Source organism: Balaenoptera acutorostrata, chromosome 5 (genome assembly GCF_949987535.1).
Source record: "Balaenoptera acutorostrata chromosome 5, mBalAcu1.1, whole genome shotgun sequence".
In the NCBI taxonomy this organism is placed as follows: Eukaryota; Metazoa; Chordata; class Mammalia; order Artiodactyla; family Balaenopteridae; genus Balaenoptera; species Balaenoptera acutorostrata.
This window is the reverse complement of record NC_080068.1, coordinates 38,480,327-38,502,422: the sequence shown is the minus strand read 5'-3', so window position 1 is coordinate 38,502,422 and position 22,096 is coordinate 38,480,327. Positions and strand designations below refer to the sequence as shown.

General features: G+C 33.1%; 1 protein-coding gene across 3 annotated transcripts in view; it reads left to right on the top strand.

The window, feature by feature from the left end:
• Positions 1–22,096, top strand: part of TLL1 (tolloid like 1) — a 236,128-nt gene that overhangs the window by 184,886 nt on the left and 29,146 nt on the right. For all 3 annotated transcript variants that reach the window (XM_007176711.2, XM_057546214.1, XM_057546215.1), the window contains exons 14-18: positions 1,525–1,650; positions 2,760–2,920; positions 5,735–5,915; positions 14,827–14,952; positions 17,507–17,634. In XM_007176711.2, coding sequence (XP_007176773.1) covers positions 1,525–1,650; positions 2,760–2,920; positions 5,735–5,915; positions 14,827–14,952; positions 17,507–17,634 — 722 coding nt within the window. The remainder of the gene's footprint in view (positions 1–1,524; positions 1,651–2,759; positions 2,921–5,734; positions 5,916–14,826; positions 14,953–17,506; positions 17,635–22,096) is intronic.

Genomic DNA, 22,096 nt, shown 5'->3' with positions numbered 1-22,096 from the left:
GATATTTTGATGGTTTTTGATGAAATAGTTTACTGGTTAAAAAACTGGAATTTGGAGATTTGTAGCACAGGGTAGGAACTCCATTAGGATATTCTACCACCTGTTTTTTAGGAAATAGTCAAAATAGCAAAATCCAGAAATATACAGACAAGAGGAAAATATTTGCAATATAGTCAACAAAGGGTTCATAACCAGAAGGGGATTACTGATATATAGTTTATCAATTTATTTCCGGGTGGCAGCATTTCTAAACCATCCCTTAGAGAACAGAATTCTACCACATTAGAAATAATTTATGGCCTCCTTAGTAGAACATTCTGATCCCTAAAATGTCTTTTTGACATTATTACTGATCAGCTTTAATTTTGAATTGTATAACCAAATTTTAGTTTATTTTCATGTCCCATGTTTGGTGTGTATTCCTCAGGTAAAAAGAAAGCTATTTTAGTGCAAATAATAACATCAGATTTGTATTTTGAAAATTCATAGGCACTTAGGTTAAGTGTGTTATTATAGAATAAAATTCTTTTATGGGAAGAGAAAATAAATTTTCTCTATAATAATTTTTAAAGAATAAGTGATGGATTCAGTAGTGTATGTCAAAATTTAGTGTGAATAATATCTAGATATTTTCATTATTCAAAGAGCAATAATATAATGGATTTTTCCTGAGCATTACTTAGATGCTCACCATTTGAACTGAAAGGCAGAGAACCTTGGCACTTCTACTATATGTATCCCAAGTATTCATTAAAATGTTCATTTACATGCTTTAAATCTTCTCTATGTTATATTTTACAGTAGAAGAAACATACTATAAGAGTCTCTCATGTGATGTTTGTGTATTTGCTTAACAAAATGCTTAGTCTTTGGATGATGCATAATTTCTCCATGGAATATTGTTTGCTGTTTTCCTAACTCACAGTAGGTTATTCCTAAAGAGTGAGATTATGGAGTACTTTGTCATATGTGTTTTTTAAAATAGTATATATTTTTCATATGTCTATTTCATATATATATTTCATGTTACCATATACAATTAAAATAGTTTCTGTTTACAAAAATACGGAATTATTGTATTTTCTGGATCAACATATCTATATAAAAAACAGTGAATGTTTTCAATTTAAAGAGGTCTAGTAAGTTTCATAGTTTTCCTTCTTTTTAATTTTTAGTCACCATATTTTATTTCTTAATAATGATATTACTTTAAAAGCATTTCTTCAGGCTACCTAGCAAACTATACAATGAAATGAACAGGTGAATCCATGTTTTTTCAGTAAGTTTTTCTATTCCATTCTGAAAAATCTCTAGGTTTTAATAATCCTCTTTAACTTTAAATTCAGAAAAAAACATACTGTGTCTGAGATGAGGTGATCTTCAGTTGGCCCAGTCCTTCTGGTTCTTACACAATTCTTAGATTGCAGTGACATGGGTTCTTGTATGTCATCAGTCAAGGGCTTGCAAATTGTTCCTGTTCCTTCGTTGAAGAAATCAATTGTCTAATTGTCGCCATTTTTATAGAGGAAGATGAGTGTGCCAAGCCTGACCGTGGAGGCTGTGAGCAGCGTTGTCTGAACACACTGGGCAGTTACCAGTGCTCCTGCGAGCCTGGCTATGAGCTGGGACCTGACAAAAGGACGTGCGAAGGTGGGACTGGATTTGCACGTGGAGTTCCCTGCCTGAAACCCCTACCCATTTCGTTCTACCATGTAGTCTCATTCTCTTTCTCTTTTTATGCCTTCCTCTTATACTAGAATAAAATAGACACAGTTATGAAGAAAATACAGTATCTTTAAAACACAGGACATTGTATTCCAGATAATAATGAAGTTATGTGGCTGTTATTTCCACGTGACTACTAAAAATAAATACACTTTAGAAACTTACCAAATATGGTAAACCTGAGATTACTGGTAGTTTAAAAAATATATTTATAAATATAGTAATATTTATATTAGCTAACGTACATATCCACGTATACGTGCATATGCCTATATACACAAAGGCAATTCAAGAGACCAGTTACTTTAGCTAACTCTTGACTCCCTAGGAATTAATTAGGAACTGTGTACAATATGTTCATTTCACTTAACTTGCTTTTGAAACCCTAATTTTCCTAATTTCACTATCAATAAGAAAGAAAGGTAACATAAATAGTACCTCTTTTAAATAGATCATCCAAAAGAGAAAGAAAACCAGTTGTTAAATGGAGTTTTTGGAATAACAAATATGCTCTATTTACTATAGTTTACCTTGCCTGCTAGCTCAAGTAACTCTTTCCTTGTCTTGGAAACAAGTAACAAGTTCCTTGTCTTGGAAAAAAAAAAAAAAAAAAGAGTTTGGGGAAATAAACAATTGATTTTGGTCTTACTACATCATGCTGTATTGTACTTTACATGTATCTTTTTGTTAATTCTCACAACAATCGTATGGTGTAGATATTATTATACACATTTAAAATATAAGAAATCTGACCCCCAGTTTTCTTTATATTGCTCGCCCAACTTTGAAGTGATCTAAAATGTACAGCCATCATTTTCTTCGCTCCAAAGCTACAAAATAACACTTTATAAATTGGATTAGATGATTAAAATAGTTGTACTAAAGACTAAGGAATAGAGACTGCAGCTTTCTAGATTTTGAAAAATCCAGAAGATGGTTGAAATTTAATGCTGAGATGTTTGATTATCAATGGAAAGGTGCTAAGAAGGGGGTAGATTTATTAGGGGAAACCTTTCCCTTTTCTTTCTTTCTAGCGGCTTGCGGTGGACTTCTTACAAAACTGAATGGCACCATAACCACTCCAGGCTGGCCGAAGGAGTACCCTCCCAACAAGCACTGTGTGTGGCAAGTGGTGGCACCAACACAGTACAGAATTTCTATGAAGTTTGAGTTTTTTGAATTGGAGGGCAATGAAGTAAGTGAATAATAAATATTTTTTTTTATAAAGTGTTTTAGGAATCCCTAAAGGCAATCTGGTAAACTAAAAAAAAAAAAAAAAAAAGAAAGAAAGAGAGATAGAGAAGAAGAAATAAAGAAAGGAAGGAAGAAGGAAGGGAGGGAGGAAGGGAGGGAGGAAAAAATGAAGGGAGGAAGGAAAAAATGAAGGGAGGAAGGAAAATTGCAGTAGTACAACAGTATAAACGCTGTAGTCTTTCTTTGCTCTATTTCTCATTTCTGCAACTGCTTATAATTCCTATTGGCATTGGATGATATTTTAGACTGTCTCTGGGAGATTGAAAATTACCCCCCAGCATTTTCCTGATTTATTAAAGTACTATGAAAATATTAGGGTAATGTCACATAGATTTTTCTAGAAAAAAATAAACCAAAATTCACTTGTTGAGTCATAACAAAAATACCTTTTTGGGAAAACCTGGTATATTTCACTTGTGGAAATGGGTATATTTTCATTATATAAGTAGTTTTTCATTATGAGTATGCTTATGGTTCACAGATAAAGTGAGAAAGATAGAGAAGAAGAAAGAAATTTTTTTAACCTCAATAAAACATGTATTTAGTTGACACTATCTTTCCTTTGCCTTTATAGCTTACCATAGTAAACATCCAGTTTTCTGTCTGGTGATTACTTTTAAACAAGTGAAATCATTTATTTGAGAATTCCTATGTGCTAGTACACACACACCAAATTCAAATGGAATGTCAGGCCTAGAGATGACAACTTTTAGAACTGTGTCTTGTGTGATCGGTCAACATTAAGTCTAGAGAAAATGTAATAAATGTTTGTTCTGTTTCAGCTTTTCTACTTTCTTTTTTTTTTTTTTTTTAAAGATTTATTGATTGATTGATTGATTGATTGTTATGTTGGGTCTTCGTTTCTGTGCTAGGGCTTTCTCTAGTTGCGGCAAGTGGGGGCCACTCTTCATTGCGGTGCGCGGGCCTCTCACTATTGTGGCCTCTCACTATTGTGGCCTCTCTTGTTGCGGAGCACAGGCTCCAGACGCGCAGGCTCAGTAGTTGTGGCTCACGGGCCTAGTCGCTCCGCGGCATGTGGGATCTTCCCAGACCAGGGCTCAAACCCGTGTCCCCTGCATTGGCAGGCAGATTCTCAACCACTGCGCCACCAGGGAAGCCCCTACTTTCTTTTCTTTTCTCTAACTCCCACATCCTTCCTCCCAAAAACTTTTTTTTTCCTGTGTTTATTTTAAAATGAACGAGATCCAAAAGTATGATAAAATTCACTCAAAAATTATTTTGTCTTTGATGTATATCTGTTGGAACACTCATAAAGAACTGAGAGAACAGAAATATAATGTATCTGTGCTCCTGGGCAATAATTGTTGGTAATATTTGTGGGTTTTATACTGTAATTTTGTCTTTGTGTATGTATCTTTGCTTCTTTTTTCCCCTCCCACTTATCCTTCTTTCTTTTAATCATTTTTTAAAAATTCTATTTGTAGTAGTCAAGGCACTTCTGTGGTTTTGAGTTAAAAAGAAGTGCAAACTTTTGTGTTGCCTTAAAGGAAATTAAAATATGAAGTGTAATGCACTGATATTTCAGAGAATTGTACAATTTTAGAGCTCAATGGACCTTTTGAGATCTTCTTTACATCATGTAAGTTTTATGATGGAAAAGACTGCAATTTATATTTCTTACATAATTTATCCACATGAAACATCATTTTTCTTTAATAATTACCTTAAATTTGGGGAAATATTAAAATTAAGAACATATTTTTATAGTAATCTTAGAACAGCTTTCATATGAGCAACACGTTTTGAAAATGGGAATCTCCCTGCCAGTTCTTCAATGTAATGTGAGCTTAGTATTGAATGGCTTCTACTTTCTCAGTTTCCCTAAAGTTGTTGGTTGTGGCAGAAATGGCATTTTGATTCACTAATTGATAGGTGTTCTTAAGAAGAATAAACGTTTATGTTTATGAGGAAGAAGGGTAGACGGTTTAAAATAAATGGGGCATTGTGTTTGAAAGCATTTTTCTCATGGTAGCAGTCTTTATTCATGGAAGGACCCTTTACAAACTCTGTAACATATCCTGGAATTCTTAAACTTATGATGAGGTTACTGTGTGGAACGTTATTAATAAAATTCTGTGCATTTTCATAGTTTAAAGTCTTGAATATTTAAAATAAAGGCATGAGCAAAATCTTGACTTATAGAATACTGGGTTAAGTTATAACTTCATTGTTTTATTCATTTTACTGATGTCTAAAAGGAAAGTCAATATCAAACAACTTTAGCTTTGGTAACCTTATCCCATCTTGTGTCAGAGCCCTCTCTAAATAAAAGTTGCAGTTGTAACAAAGTAGATAGAAAACTTATTTCATTTTTCCTAGCAACATTTTGCTTATTTACCACCTAATTAATATCACAGCCAGTAATTTGAGTTGACATATTGCAAAGTACACATCATGCCCAGAGTTCAATCATATGCTTTGTTAAACAATTATTCATCTCAGTTTTCCTTAAGTCTGTATTTTTTGGAAAACATGTATGCTGTAAATACATATATACAAGCATACATTTGTATATACATCTCTTGGGGCTATTCGGAGCAAAATCTTCTCTCATCTGTGTATCATGCCTTCTGCTTCATATTTGGACAATTTTTCTTGATTTTTGGACCTGTTAAGTCCAGTTTGACTACCACAGGAGTAAAGAGGGAAAAACATAACAAATTAAAAAAAAAATAAATGTCAATCATCTGATGCTCTCAAATCTGGTGATTACAGTAACCATGTTTATTTCTAGGTTTGCAAATACGATTACGTGGAGATTTGGAGTGGTCTTTCTTCTGAGCCTAAATTGCATGGCAAATTTTGTGGTGCTGAAGTGCCTGATGTGATCACATCTCAGTTCAACAATATGAGAATTGAATTCAAATCTGACAATACTGTATCCAAGAAGGGCTTCAAAGCACATTTCTTCTCAGGTATCAGTATTCTCATGCTGCATGTGTATATTACAGATTTTAAAGATGGATTGGCTTAAATTGTATGCTATCCATTCTTCCCAGTTTTCTGTAAATGAACTTGGAGGTACATAGAATGCATGAACATTTATCCTAGTTTAATACTTTTTTAAAATTAAGATATTAATAAGAATGGCCCTGATGAAATGCAGCTCTCCAACATTTAGATCTTACATAAATTCTCATCAAATATTTCAAAGGCTAGTAAAAATAACACAAAATTATTATGGTAATATTTTCACACAGTGACTTTATAAGTGGATAGCAATAATGATACCAGACTTCCAAAAAGTGGCAGACTTTTTCAAAATTATCTTTGTATTTGGAATATGTGGTCTCATTTTAGCAACATATTTTTTATTCTTACTGCTTAGCAACATGTTTATTATTCCTCTTCTTACTATTATATCTTCATTCTTTTTATTAAGCAGACATTTAAAATCGTACTTTACCTCATCATTATAGAAATGATTGCAGTAAGAGGCCTAGAAATATGGAAATTATAATTTTACTAAAAATAATATATTATCAGATACATTTAGCAGTTGACATGTCTACATTTGGAATTTAATGTTTAGTTGAACCAACTCACATTAAAAAGTCCCTCTTAAAGAGCTGAAATTTGATTAAAAGTCCCTAAATTTTAAGAAACTAGATAGAAACATCAGTGAAATGCCCTTATTTTCCCAATTCCAAAATTGTTCCTTTTAAAAATATTACTCTGAAACTTCAAAAATAGATAAAATTGTAATAAGCCTTGCTAGATATAGCAATCTATTCTGCCTGAAAGACTGGCAAGCAATGTAAAGCAACTGAATTCCAATTATGTTTTAATTTCAGGTAATTTAGATTGAGTTAATTCAAAGTCTATTTATTCCAGTCCCCATGTATTTAAGATTAATGAGATTTACAGTGCCTGGGGTTTGTTTGGGGCTTTCAGTGTAATTGAAATTAATGGTTCACAAGTTCCATTGAGGTCCAAGTCATATATGAAAGTAACATTCAAAATACAATGGATCTTGGCTCCCTTGTTCTCATTCCCTTCCTTCCCTCAGATTTAATTGCCTTTTAAAAGTTATTCTCAGATATAGAAAACAAACTAGTGGTTATCAGTAAGGAGAGGGAAGGGGGAGAGAGGCAAGATAAGGGGAGGGGATTAAGAGGTAAAAACTACTATGTATAAAATAAATAAGCTGCAAGGATGTAATGTACAGCATAGGGAATATAGCCAATATTTTATAATAACTTTAAATGGAGTATAATCTATAAAAATATTGAATCACAATGTTGTTTACTTGAAACTAATACAACATTGTAAATCAACTATACCTCAATATAAATAAATAAATAAGTAAATAAATAAATAATAAAAATTATTCTCAGGCATTCATTTAAGATTTGTTATTCAAAGTAGCATTTTAATATACTATTTCAATGAAAGGAAGACTTCCTTAGACTTTACTATTCTATAAGTATTATGTAGTTTACAAATTTTAGGTGATCCAGTGTTTAGAGATACGGCTTCTTATCTTAGAACCGCCTAAATATTTATTTTAAAAATTAAAATTATAAGGTGAATAGATTTTATTATATTATTAATATTCAGGATCCTATACTTTAATCACTCATTTTATTTAATAAAATTTTTTTTAAAAGAGGCATGCTACATATACTGGTGACAAAGTATAAGTAAATTTAAAGTTCCCCAGAGTATCTAAAATTCATTATCTGATATTTATGTTCAGGCAAAACTTCCCAAATTCTAAAGACAGGTTATTTGTCTGTGTCGTTAGGACAACAATATTGTTAAGTAAACTGAACAATGAAGTTCAGGGAAAATTAAACCCCAAATTCTCATGTTGTAGCTATCATTCTGAGAACCTATTATGCAGGCATACATTATCTCTTTAATAATCAAAGTAAAACTGTAATATTCTAAATGTTCAGTGTCACAAAGTATTTAACCCCAGTTCATCTCGGGTTCTCTTAACCATAAGAGATGATCACGTCCTTTGCAAATAGTATTAGTTATGTGTTATGTTCAACATATCTGTGACCTGGAAAACAATAGATATACTTTTCACTTCTTTATTAGATTATTATTTTGTAAAGTCCAAGATAATTAAGTATAAACATTCAGTGTTTTCTTTTTGATTCATTGAAAAGTCTTGGCAGTTTGTCAGATTCATATTTAAAATACTATAGTCCTGGATAAGTAATTAGATCTATTTCACATTTAAATTCTTGGGAGTTTCTGCTAGTGGGGAAGATGTTTGCTCAGGAAAAGGGAAGATAAAAACATATTTGTTTTGTACAATAAAGAGATGGCAGTGTTACTTAATGTCCTGATTATGATCATCTTACCAAAACATAATTTACAGAAGATCATCCATTGTAATATATAGATTCTATTCACATTGAAAATATCATTTTAGAGTTCTAATAATGCTATAAGTGTAATTGTGTGTTAAAAGTCAAATAACTCATCATATTTATTATAAAGTAGGCATGTAAACCATGGGGATATTGTATTTCACAAACAAAATTGAAGGATTTTTTTATGTTAAAATTCACTCTTGGGGATTTGATAAAATGCATTACTGCATTAATTGTGACAAATTCTTTAGAAATAAATTTAACATAGGAATCACGAATTATTACAATGACTAATCTGTTTGCTCAGAAATTCAATTCTTGGGACTCTTTCATAAAGAAATATTTCAAAATCTGGAAGAAGGATTTTCAATATACTGTGATAGTGACAGAAATTTTAAACAACATTCAAATGCACTGTGTGAGCTCTTCCATACCATAAGGATGGTTTAATGATTTCATGGTGTAAAAAGTTGTATACGATAAAATATTAATGGAAATCTAGGTATAAAGCTATATGTGCACTGTGCATACAGCTAAGCACGTGGGTGGGAACAGATCTGAACGATGTTATTTTAAAACACCTAGAATGTTTGTGTTAAGGTGAAAAGATGGTGCAGTGTAGTTTCACCACAATTTTTCTCAGTTTTCATCTGATTTAAATATAAAAATAACTTTAAAAGGAAAACACACATCATATTTCTACCTATCTTTTACCCCAAATACTTTCTAGATTTGAAAACATTACCTAATAGACTTTGATCTTTGAGAGTGAAATTTTTAAATCCATCTATTTATTAATTAGTTAATAAATATTAATACAAATTAATAATATTAATACAAGTGTTTTGACTTTAGTTAAAGCTTCTAATTTTTATTTTTATAGTTAATTTATAATATCTTATAGACAATTGAATAAATGTTTGCTGTATTGTGTATGTTATTCCAGAAACATTTGATGGAGACAAACTTTTTTTGTTTTAACAACTTTATTGGAGTATAATTGCTTTACAATGATGTGTTAGTTTCTGCTGTATAACAAAGTGAATCAGCTATACATATACATATATCCCCATATCTCCTCCCTCTTGCGTCTCCCTCCCACCCTGTCTGGAGACTTAATCTTAAGTGGTTCTGTTTATAACCAGTTTTCTAAAAAGTTTAGAAGTGATTATGAATTTATGAAAACATAATGAGAAATATACCATGTTTAACTATTTTTTCAGCATACTTTTTCCCAGAAATATTATCAAGAAATTCAATTAAAAAACAAACAATATTTATTATAAGTGATTTCATATATTTTGTAAAGGAAAGCTATTTAAAAATAACTTCTAGCTGTCTTGCAACTAAGTGATACATCAAGAAAGAAAAAACACAAGGAAATGTATTTAGATTTTTAATGAATATAATGAAATAAACCGTAGCATTATTTTAAAAAATACAATTATTTAATGAAATAATCATACTGAGATTTTACTTATTTTTGCACATAGCCTCTGATTTTAAATAAGCACTTTATAGACCTAAGAAATGGAATTGGAAGAATGACACTAAGAACTTCTTAGCAAAATAATTAATACAGATTTCTGTCACTTCTATGCTCATCAAAGTAAGAAACCATCACATAAATTCTTATTTAATGTCTTAAATTAGTCATGAAAAATGCTATAGCTTGAAAATCTAGAAGTGATTGGTTTATATAGCAGAATATCCACAAGCTCCTCTATAAAAATTAGTGTCATATTGTTCTGATATTAAGGGTATGTTATAAAGCAATATAATGAAATAATATCAAAGTAAATAAGGAAATTACAACTATAAAAGTAAGGCTATTTGAACATGATGTAAAATTACTTGTCTATTAAATTTTTTTATGTAATTCAGAATATAATGGCATAGGCATTTTCTAGAAGAGATCTGGTTCAACAATATAATACTGTTATTTTCTTGGAATGAATGAAGTTTGTTTTTAGATTAACAATAATTACTTTACTTTTATGATAGTAAAACCAAACTTAATTTTATATGATATTATATTTGAACACAAGTATACAAATCTGCATAAGTATACATGATATAGTTTACTTATTTTAAGTGATTAAGCAAAATTAACTGTATTCTACTCAGAACAAAATTATTTTTCTTTAAATAGGTTAAACTTAAAGGAAATATTAGTAAGATTTTATGCATGTAAAAGCAGCAACATTTGGGAAACTGGGCTTTTAATTTAATCACACTGTTCATTATTTGGGAATAATGTAACAAATAACTTCAGGCAGTGAGAGCTGTGCATAGACATTCCACCTTCTTTAGGCAACCTGGTAGTGGTGAAAAGACTCAATGATGCCTTGAAGGATAACCTCATTAAATGGCAGTCCCCCTCACAGTTAACTTAATGGGAATGTGATCTTTTTCTGATGGACCCAGTGACCTGCACAGTAGCAGAAATGCAGTAAAACCCAGATTTCTTGATTCCCAGTTTATTTCTGTCTGTAACAAATATAGGAGTCAGATAAAATGATTTGTGTGATATTTCTACCTCTGTATTCAAGTGATTTCAACTGACCTGCTCCTCATCTTATCTACCTTTCAGTGTTTATAGATATTTCTTTACATTGTTCCTCCTGTACACCATTTCTTTCATGGAATGGTCATAGATATTTTTAGAATAAATTCAACCTGATATTATTCTAACAAAACTTTAAACGTTAGTGTGATTAATTTCAAATAAACACAAATAAAGCTCTCCTATGATTCTGAATCCTGTTCCAAGTTTCATGATTAATGATATTTAAATATTTGCATGTTTTAGAAAGAGCAAATTGTCTGTCGTTGCTCTCAGTAGAGCTTACCAGAGCTCTTTTGAAGGTGATTATTTTTTCAACAGTTTTGTGTTGAAACCTGTGTGTGTCTTGTATGCATGCACACATGCATGAGGTGTATGTGTGTATGCATGAGTGTGTGTGATCTGTTTATTTTATATTTTAGCATTTATTGTAAGTATATCTGCTCATGTGTTTCTGTTCTGGTGCGTGGACCCTTTACTTCTTTTTCCTACAGACAAGGAAACTTTCTGCAAAGAGAAAATTTTTATTTTTGAATCTTTCAAAAACTTAATATAGGTTGCCACTTCAGTCCCATCCAGTATGTATTATTCATAGACTGATGGCCTCTGATAGACTCAAGGATACTCTGCAGGCCTCTGATGGGAAAATGCCACTTCCTTTTTCCATAATAATGGACCTTTCCTTCATCTAGCATGAAGGAATGGAAATCAGATCTGTCCATTCCAAAGAAGGAGGCTAATTTCCACCTGCGAAAATTAAATGTTTTGATTTCTACTCAATAAAACATTTGTTTCTCTTACTAATAAAAACTATTTTTTAAATTCCATGCCTATAGTATGAAAATGTTAGAAAATTTCAAATGAATCATTGATATAATTCTCAATTATTGAATTTGTTATGCAGACTTTCTGAGAAATTTTTAAAACTCTGCATCCTCCTTCCTTCTCTCTTTCTTTTGATTTTCATTGTTCAAAATATTAGTAGTTTGTGTCCTAAGAGGAGAAAAGGAAAGAAAGTGAAAACAGAATTATATTTGCTAATAGTTTTTTTTTTCCTCAAGTTTGATGATCTTTTATAATAAGTTCAGAATATATTTGTGGAACTCATCTTTTATGATATTAAGTTAAATAAATAACTTTGCATGATATTAAAAAGTCTGGATAATTCCAAGTATTCTGATGTTTACTAAAATTTTGTCTTTTCATATTGACTATTTGGCATATGCCAGTACGATTTTACATGCTACTTTGCTGGGGATGATGACTTTTACCTGCTGCTTTTAATTTCTATTTTGATTTGTCCAATTTTGAATTTTAGCTAAGCTTTAGATTAACCTATACATATATTCTAGCAGTGTATTTGATAACTCAATTTTCACATGATATCACTTGTATTAAGCAATGTTTGATGCAGGGAAGAAGACAGGAAACATTTATCAACTGGAACACTGAAAAATAATAGATACTTAGACAATATGACTATATAAAATCTTCATGCTCCTCCTCTTCTTCCTCATTTTATTCTTCTTCCTCTAAAAATTATTTTTCCAGCACAATAGAAATAGGAAAAACTGGCTACAAAAAACTACTATTCAAATATGCATGGTTTCACTTTCAACTTTATTTCTGTTTACTTACCATTACCACAAGTCAGATTATGTTCTATCAAATCTAAAGAAAATAACTCTCCTTACAAATATCACCTAGCAACATGAGATTTCCACTAGAATGAAGTTTAAATGTTAGAAATATTTTATGGTTTGGAATTATTTTCATTATAAAATGACGGTAGGTTTAAAAGTTCAGCAATACTAACTTGTGTTCTTTTTTTTAACATTTTTATATCTCTCATGTAGTCTAAACAGATCCAAATAAAAGGATGACTCAGGCAGTCCCTGCCCCGATAGGTTTGTCACTGAGCAACCTGTTTACCAGTCAATTGCAAATGTGAACTAATTTTTTCTAAACTACTTTACTTACAATTGTTAGATTTCCAACCAACCCTCAAAATTCTGGTTGACCTAGAGTACAACTAAAGTTCACTATATCAGGTTTTAAGTATACCAAGCAAACATCAGATAAATATTTTTATAGGAAATATGTGTCTATTTCAGAATGGGTAATTCTAGCACCAGAAATTTTTAAATTGGCTCTTTCCTTTTAACAATGATGAAGTGTATTTCTGCATCAACTCATGAAGAAGTATTTTTCCAAAGCATCTTAAGAGCCCCTGGAAAGGTGTGTTAAAATATAAATTTAAATCATCTACTGCTTGACTGTCTGAATTAGGAAATGCATGCAGCTGACAGCATGGTAGTAGGAAGTATGGTTCACCATTCACCCATTCTGCATAGGTCATTCACAACTTACCATGTGTAATTTTCACCGTTGATACAATTAAGGTAATGGGACTGCCAAATTATGAATTTCTCTAAAATTAATTTTACGAGGCTAGTTCTCTATTAATTTCTGATTTCTTATATATTTTGATGTTTGATGCTCTTTTCGAGATAAATTTTCTTTATTCTATGCTTTTTTTCTCCTCTGCTTAGCCTCCATAGTAAGTATTAAAAGTGTAATGGAAGTGTTAAGGATAGGTAGAGAACACATAAATTGCAGATATATTGATCCTGATATATTCTTTAGAACTTTGGGACTGCCTGTATGTATATGGAATATTCTGATATTGCCAATGCATGAATTGGCAATATAAGACATAGCATATATGTGCTATGTCGTGTTATCAGTCTACAAAATGGGAAAAATAGTTGCATTCATAAAAATTACTATCAGATCCTTGGATAAAAATGTCTTTCCTAAACCCATCTCCATAGGGGGAATATTGATTTGATTACAAAAGCAAAAGTAACATTTGCTATTTGTATGCCACCATGAGCTCACAAATTCTCACTAGAAAAATCAGTTGACAGTGTAAATTTTGAATTCAGCCTGACCTTTGATGTGACTGCCGTGTGTCCTTTTTGTTCTCTGTGCTGTGGGAGTGGGGAAGGTCTGAGTGATGTGTCATCATATGTATGTGTCAGGAGCAGAGGCCAGGTTTTTACTTCAAAGGACAAGCCAGTCATGGAATGACAGCTAAGCAGCATAATATGGTGGCTGATGCCTCTCACTGAATTGACTGCCTGCTAATATAGTTGGGATTTTTTCCCTGTAGTGAATTTGTTGGCTATTTCTTAAAGTTCGTATTTCCTTTTCTAACCTTTACTTCTAGCACACTAAAAGCCCTTTTACAGAATTACTTCTTAATAAACTGGTCTGCTAGAGGAGATTAATTTAAAATATATAAATTGTTTCTTCTTTAGGATAGTCTAATGATGCCTTATTCTGTCTTGAAATATTATAAAATGTTCATATTTATTAATGCTAAGCATAACTGCAAAGTTAATGAAAAAAATCAACTACAGTAATTATACTGAGTGATTTTTAAAAAACGATTACACACAAATCTTGCAAATGTGTTTAGCCTCTGCCTATACAACATGGTTAATACAGTGAAGGATTTCCCTCCACTTAAATGCCATTATTTGCATTTAATCAAACTACTCACAATTTTTAATTTATTTTAAAAATTGGCTATAAATGTTTAGGATTAGTTGGAAAAAGATTCTTTCATTTCCTTTGCCCTACTCAAAACTTCTCCAGCATAGGAATGAAAGAGGACTACATGTTGTCACCCTAGTGCAAATGATTTTTGGAAACAATTCATGGCACAAGGCTCCAAGCTAAACAAGGAGTGGGTAGAACTAAGACACTATAAATTTTTTGATTTTTTTTTGTTTTATGTTGGGAACACAGAAAGCTGTGACTTAGTTTACCCTTTGCCAGTGTTAACCACAACTAAATGACTCTCCTTTGATATCCTTTGTTTTTAAAGTTACTTACTAATCTATGGGGTTATCTCTTTGCTAGACAAAGATGAGTGCTCTAAGGATAATGGCGGGTGCCAACATGAGTGTGTCAACACAATGGGAAGCTACATGTGTCAGTGCCGTAATGGATTTGTTCTGCATGAAAATAAACATGATTGCAAGGAAGGTATGAAAGAAGTGTTCTTTTTTTGACAACATCTAGAATTTCATGCAGCTTGGGTAAAGCAGTTCTTCCAGGTAGAGTTACTCATATCAATGAGTGATAAATGTTAACTGTTCAAATGTCAAAAATAAAAATACATGCAGTGTTCAAAGATCCAAGTCATACTATTGGAAACCTTGTATTACCTAAAGGTACTGCACTTCATATATGGTTGGCATTAGAATAACTTTGTATAACAGACATAGAAGCTGCTGTGATGCCATCTGGCAGCCAGAAAAGCACTACATTATCCCTCAGTCTTCACAGACCAGACCTTATAACTATCTCCATATTTAAACTTAACTTCTGCTAAATGTCTTACATTTGGTTCAATTTCCCTCCCCAAAATATCTCATATATGTGCTACATGAGTGATGTCACTTTAAATACCAGGAGTATCAAATTCAAATGCCTACCAGAAGAAAGACATTTGAAAATACTGTGCCATTTAGAGTTTTAAATCATGGTTTTGCCCCCTCCCCAGCACACACACACACAAAAGCATCCTAGTAACTCAATATTAGCCTACCAGTTTTTGGTCCTAAAGTCTTACCATATTCCAAGGTTTTATAAAGATAATTATCTTAATCTCCTGAGCCAATATGAACTACATGGGAACAAGAAATAGTTATTCAGGTCTTACTTCTTCCTTTGTGGGTCTGCTCCTGAATTTTCCATTTAACTTGGATTTATTACTAAGGCAGGTTTCATAACTAGTCATTAGCACATGTAGAGTGGTGGGTGCCTGACTAGAACCATAGGTAGATAGCACTTCTTTGTATGCACATTTGAATAGTACAGAATACCCTGAATTGACCCTTGTTTCATTCAGTTCCATTCAAATATGGTCATATGTCACATTTTTTTCCTCTTTATTTCACAGAGTTAATGACATTGCCCAGAATCATATGCAAGTAGGATTTTTTTCTCTTTTTACTTTCATGTATGAGCATAAACCAATGAGATTATGATATGTGTAACTTGGTAAAGTATTCTGTTAAATCAATAGGCTGGGAAATAGGCCCAGTTATTTTGAAATATGGAAGGTAATTCAGAAAAAAGAGAGACAGCTTTTCAGAGTATGCATGTAGCCTGTGACTCACAGGTAGCAAATAAATTTAGATATCCAAAGTCTCTCTTCATTACAGTAAATATTTTCAAGAAAGGACTCTTTTTAAATGGAACTGTATCCAGGCACCCCTAATAAAGTTCATCTTTACTGTTAGTAAAGGGGCTGGATTTTTTCACCACTGCTATAGTACAGGTGCCTTATACAGTTTAGCAGTGAGCCTCTTGGCTTTGTCTTATAAACTAAACTATTTGCCAGATCTGGGAGATTCCACACTTCATATGACCAAGGCAAGGACAGGGATAATGGGATTTAGGAAACCTTGTCAAGACAGGATCCAGACTTTAAGACTACTGTCTTGCTGCATGACCCTATATTGTTTGAAAGGAGCTGAATTTCACCCTTTTTTTGTGTTCCTTGGTTAAGAATCCAAATCTCCCTATGGAAACCTGGCACAGTTGAAGCAAAGGTGTAGTCGGAAAGCATGTGCCAACAGCACAGTAATGTCAGTCATTTTATCCTTACTGTGCAGCCCTGTAGTGCAACAAGTGTTTTTTCCATATAGTAAAGTATTTCCCCAGAGATTTCTTGGAAAATTTCACAGAATTAATTGTATTTTAGAATGGATTACACAATACATAACAAATAATTTCCAGCCTATGCCAGAATGTGCAGGGTGACACTTCATAAATTATATAGATAGAATACAGTCTGAGGATATTACATGTTTTTGAAGTTTGAAATTAACAATATTGGATGGTCCCCTCCAAGATGAAGTTGTTTAAATTGTAACACCTAAAAGAAATTTCATGTTAATTGAATGACATTTTTAAAAATTAATTCAGAAGCTAGTAGTTGTTTACATATTTTTCCTCTTAGTGCTTCATTTCACTGTGATGAAATGACAGATAATTTACTTTAGCAGCTAAAATTATGGTTTAAGTATTCAAGTGTATAATTTAACAAAGAGAGAGAGAAAATGTAAAGACATGTTTCATAAAGTGGCTTAGTGATACTAATTAGCTATAAATGATGTTGCTGTTAATAGGAACAAAATAACTGAAAACGACATAGTCATTTTTGTTGTGGCATTGCATTAAATATTTTGCACATACCAAGAGTTGATACCTTTGATTGTCAATAATGTTGCTCTGTTAAAATCTAAACTTACAGATCCAGCAGTTAAAAATAGTTCATTTTCTTGGAGGCATTTATCTAATTCATTGTAAACACAATTTCATGTGAACCCAAAAACAAACATTTTCTGATTATGATTATGATTATGCAACAGGTTTACCAAAGTGGATGAATATGATACTGGAGACTAGAGTGATGATTAGTTATTGAGGAAAATCTTTCATCAGGATAGTGTGTAAACAGGCTACTTCCTTGCTGGCCCAATCCTGGGCTGGATTTCCACACTAATTGATTTTATCATTATTGGCACAGCTGAGTGTGAACAGAAGATTCACAGTCCAAGTGGTTTCATCACTAGTCCCAACTGGCCAGACAAGTACCCAAGCAGGAAAGAATGCACATGGGAAATCAGTGCAACTCCTGGTCATCGAATCAAATTAGTAAGTGAGCGCGTTGTTCTTTTTTCTGTTAAGCTGCCTGCCCGTGTCTTGCACAGCTAGTGCACGGAAATAAAATAAATAAAATGAATGTTTATTTAATTGAATTGAATTAGTAGGCAGATGGGAAAAACTTTCTTTCTTATGTTTTCCTACTAACACTAAATAAATTCCTGATTTCCTAGATCAAGGTGATAGTAATGGTAGCCATGTAGTTCTTGTACAGTCTTCTTATCCTGGATGGGATGCTTTAAAAGGCATTACCAAAATTACTACAAAACAGTATGTTCTACTTCCTAATATATTATTGAAATAATGTTTCCAAATGGAGATATAAATGAAGGAACAAAAATATCAGAAATTCAGCAAGAAAGCAATAAGTATTCACTTCAATGCAGCATAGTAAATTCTATCGGTTGTGTCAATTCTATATGACTCATATACAAAGCATATGTATTTTTATAATAAAACTAAGTTTGTCTTATGGTTTATGGAATATTATTTTTGCATAATGTAGTTGCCCTCTTTAGATGAGTACCATTATCGTTAGACTTCTTCCAAATTCAAATATGAATGTAATATATGTCCTCTCTCCTGTATTCTATGAGTCTTGCATTCTGTCCTGGTCATCTGACAGTACATACTTGAAGAATATAATTTAAAGAAATAGAATCATAGGAATATAGAAATTTTAACAATTTTCTGAAGTATGCTGTTGTCAAAAGCAGGAAGGAATGCCAACTAGCAAAGTTCAGGACAGTCTAAGAAGAACCATAATAAAGGACAAGAAATTGTCTTGAGAATGAGGCTACCAGTCCACTGTAGCTTACTGGACCAGTCCAGTTAATTTTGAAAGTCTGTTTGAACCTTTCCTTCAGTGGGTTTTTTTGGCCAATAAAGACATCTTATTCATATGCAACATAATAATAATGTTATTAGAGACTGTCACTGAGATATTCATATTCCTATTATGGAGTTCCTTCCAATCACCGTATTTGTAAGATATCAGTAAATGACTTTTTGAACAGAGACATCAATTCATTTCAGCCACTCTTTGGAAGGATGCTAGGTGCTAAGATAACAGCACTGTAGGATTTGATTGCTTTCCAGTCCTGTTGAAGACCCTGACTGAGATGATCACTCTCTGAAGCTTATGGGCTGAGATGCAAAGGCTGCATTCTTTTCAGCAGTGCAATAGCTAAGGGAGTTTGGAAAATGGATTTTCCTGAAGACTTTTGTGTGTGTGTGTGTACATCCAAGTTTCATCTGGTATCATATTCCTTCTCCCTGAAGAATTTCTTTTTATATTGTGTGTAGAGTATGTCTGTGCAGTTTCACTTTTTAAAGATATTTTCATTGGGTATAAAATTCTAAGATAGCAATTTTATTTTCCCAGCTGCACTTTAAATACCTGACTCCACTATTTTCTGTCCTTCATGGTTTTTAATGTCTGTGGTAAATCTTAATTTTATTCCTGTGGAAATAATGATTCTTTTCTCTGATGGCTGCCTTCAACATTTTTTTATCAGCACTTTGAATATAATGTATCTGGGAGTGTGTGTGTGTGTGTGTGTCCATCTGTCTGTCTATCTGTTTAGTAATTTATCCTTCTGAGAAGTCTCTGAATTTCTTGCATCTATGTTGTGATGTCTGCCATGAATTTTTGAAAACTTTTGACCATTATTTTTGACAAAATTCTCCTGCATTATTGTCTCTCTTCTGGGATTCAAATTACACATATGTGAGATTGTTTCATATTATCCCATAACTCTTGAATTCTGTTATTTTTTTGCCACTCTTTTTGGTTTTAAGCTTGGGTTATTTCTATGGACTGATCTTCAAGTTCAATGATTGTCTATTCAGCTGTCTTGAGTGTACTTATGAGTTTGACAGAGGTATTCTTTATCTCCCTTATCATGTTTTTTTTTTTATTTCTTGAATTTCCATTTGATTTTTCATGTGTATTAGTCTGCTTAGGTGGCCATAACAAAATACCACAAATGGAGTGGCTAAAACAACAAAAATGTATTTTCTCACAGATCTGGAGGCTAGATGTTCAAGGTCAAGGAGCTGTAGGGACTGGTGTCTGGTGAGGCCTCTTTTCCTGACTTGTAGATGGCTGCTTTATCACTGTGTCCTCACTTGGCCTTTCCTCTGTGTGTACATATGAAGAGAGAGAGACAGAGAGAGAGAGAGTACGTGTTCTGGTGTCTCTTCATCTTCTTATAAGGACATTAGCCCTGTGGGATCTGGCCTCACCCTTATGACCTCATTTAACCTTGATTACCTCCCTAAAGGACCTGTCCCCTAATGCAGTCACATTGGGTTTAGGGCTTCAATGCATGAGTTTGACCAGGATGCACAATTCAGTTCATAACACCATCTCTGCTGAAATTTCTCATTTGATAGATTAAACATAGGGGTCATGTTTGAGTCTGCTCTGTTGATTATTTTCTCTCTTAACACTGTGCTTTTCTTCTTGCCTTTTTGTGTGTCATGTGATTTTTGATTAAACATCAGATATTTTGTGTTTAACAGTAGAGACTTTATATCTGGAAATGGGTACATCTCTTCTGTTAGGCTGTTAGTGAATGTGTGTATATGGGAAGGGATGTTGTTGAGTGAATATAGTCAGTAATTAGCTGAGTTTGGGTTGTCTTGTTCCTATGATTACCTTCAGTGAACCATTGGCTTTTAATTCCTTTCTCTTAGATTGAAGGCTGGAATTTCAGATGCATTTTCTCAATGTTTCTCCTTTACCTTTAGCTTCCGCTTTCATTTCTACCACAAATTGTATCCCTCTTCACACTTTTTTCCCTCAACCAGTGATAGACTGCAGTTACACACTGCTTGGTGCTTGGTAGTCTGGTGGTGAGGACAAGGGGTTCTCTACCTTAGACAGGATCTGTGTTTCTAGGTCTTAGAAATAGCCTTTCTCAGTGGTCCTGCCTCTTCTCTTCCTGGCAGCCAAACTCCATCTATCTCTGGTTGGTCTTCCATGGGAGAGTTTCTTTTCCCTCTCCCAGTTGTAGCAGGTCTCTGATATTATTGGTGTAGGCTCCTGAGTCCAAGACTTCCCCAGGGTTGGAAGTGTTATTTGTTTGTTTGTTTGTTTAAGCTTTCCTGTGGCTACAGTGGGTCTGCATGTTTGCCCTGGTGGTGACAGGTTTTCTGCTCCTCCCCCAGAGGCTTATTTTCTTTTCCAGAGAAGGGTTGCAACAGGACTTCATGCTTTTCTCCCAGCAGTGACCACTTCCCCCTCCAAGCCTGCAACACCAAGAAAGGCACTTGCCTAACTCCTGCTCTTCCCACAGTCTTTCTCATGAGCAGGAGATTGAAGTCCATGGAGAAGAGCCTGCAAGTGGGTGCAAACTCCTGTGTCTACAGCTCCTAGGGTGCTATACTCTAGTCCACAGCTGACCTTTACAATACATTACAATTGTAGCTGAATGCATCTAACCTAGTTATATGGCACCCAGCATCTCCTCTAACTGTAGTCTGTCACTGGTGACATGCTCGTGTCTCATCTCTCCTTGGCAGGGGCTGAGAGTCAGCGGATTTGATACTACTTGGTTGACTAGTGACTTTGGCTCTTTGATGTGTTCAGCAAAGTTGTGATTTTTTTACTTTACATAGGTTTTCTTGCTAGGGTAGAAGGAACACTAGTCCCAGCTTTCTATATCCAAGGGGAAATAGAACTCCTAATATACCTCAACTTGAAAAAATGTCAATAATTTATTTTTTCTCAATTATATACCTTTCAGCTTATTGAGCATCCCTTTCAACTCTAGGACAGTCTGCTTGTTTACAAATTACAGGCAAATATTCCACTTGAAGATCAGGAGAGTCTGTTCAACAATGGTCATACATGCTAGTATCCTAAGAAGATAATTTTTAGAAGGAAAGGAGCTTTAATGCAACTATTGATCTTTGTTTTAAGTATTTGACTTTGTGATCTTTGTAGAAGTAGTTACAGTCTAAGCCAGAATCTTAACATGCATCAGAATTAGCCTAGAAGACTTGTTAAAACACATTTTTGCCACTCCAAGTTTTCTGAATCAGAGCGTAATATTGATTCCACTCTCTTATTTCATTAATCATGTTTATATAAAGCCTGACTCACAATATCACTCTAACAATCAGGATCAGTAGAAAGTGTGTTGTAACAGATTAGCTACCAACTTCAAGTGATATTTTAGTTCTATACTTTTTAACTCTTACCATTTTGACATTATTGTTGCTTACGTTTACTATTTTTGTCTCCCTGCTTGTAATATAACTGTTAATGAATCTTATCTACTTTAAAACTGAAACCACTATCTGTTATGGATCTCAGCCAATGGACATTTGACCAGCATTGTTTGTAATATTCAAACCATTCAATTACCTACCTATATGTTTTGACATTTATTATACAGGAGATTTGATCAAAAAGATATATTGTTTAAAATAAATGCATTTTGTT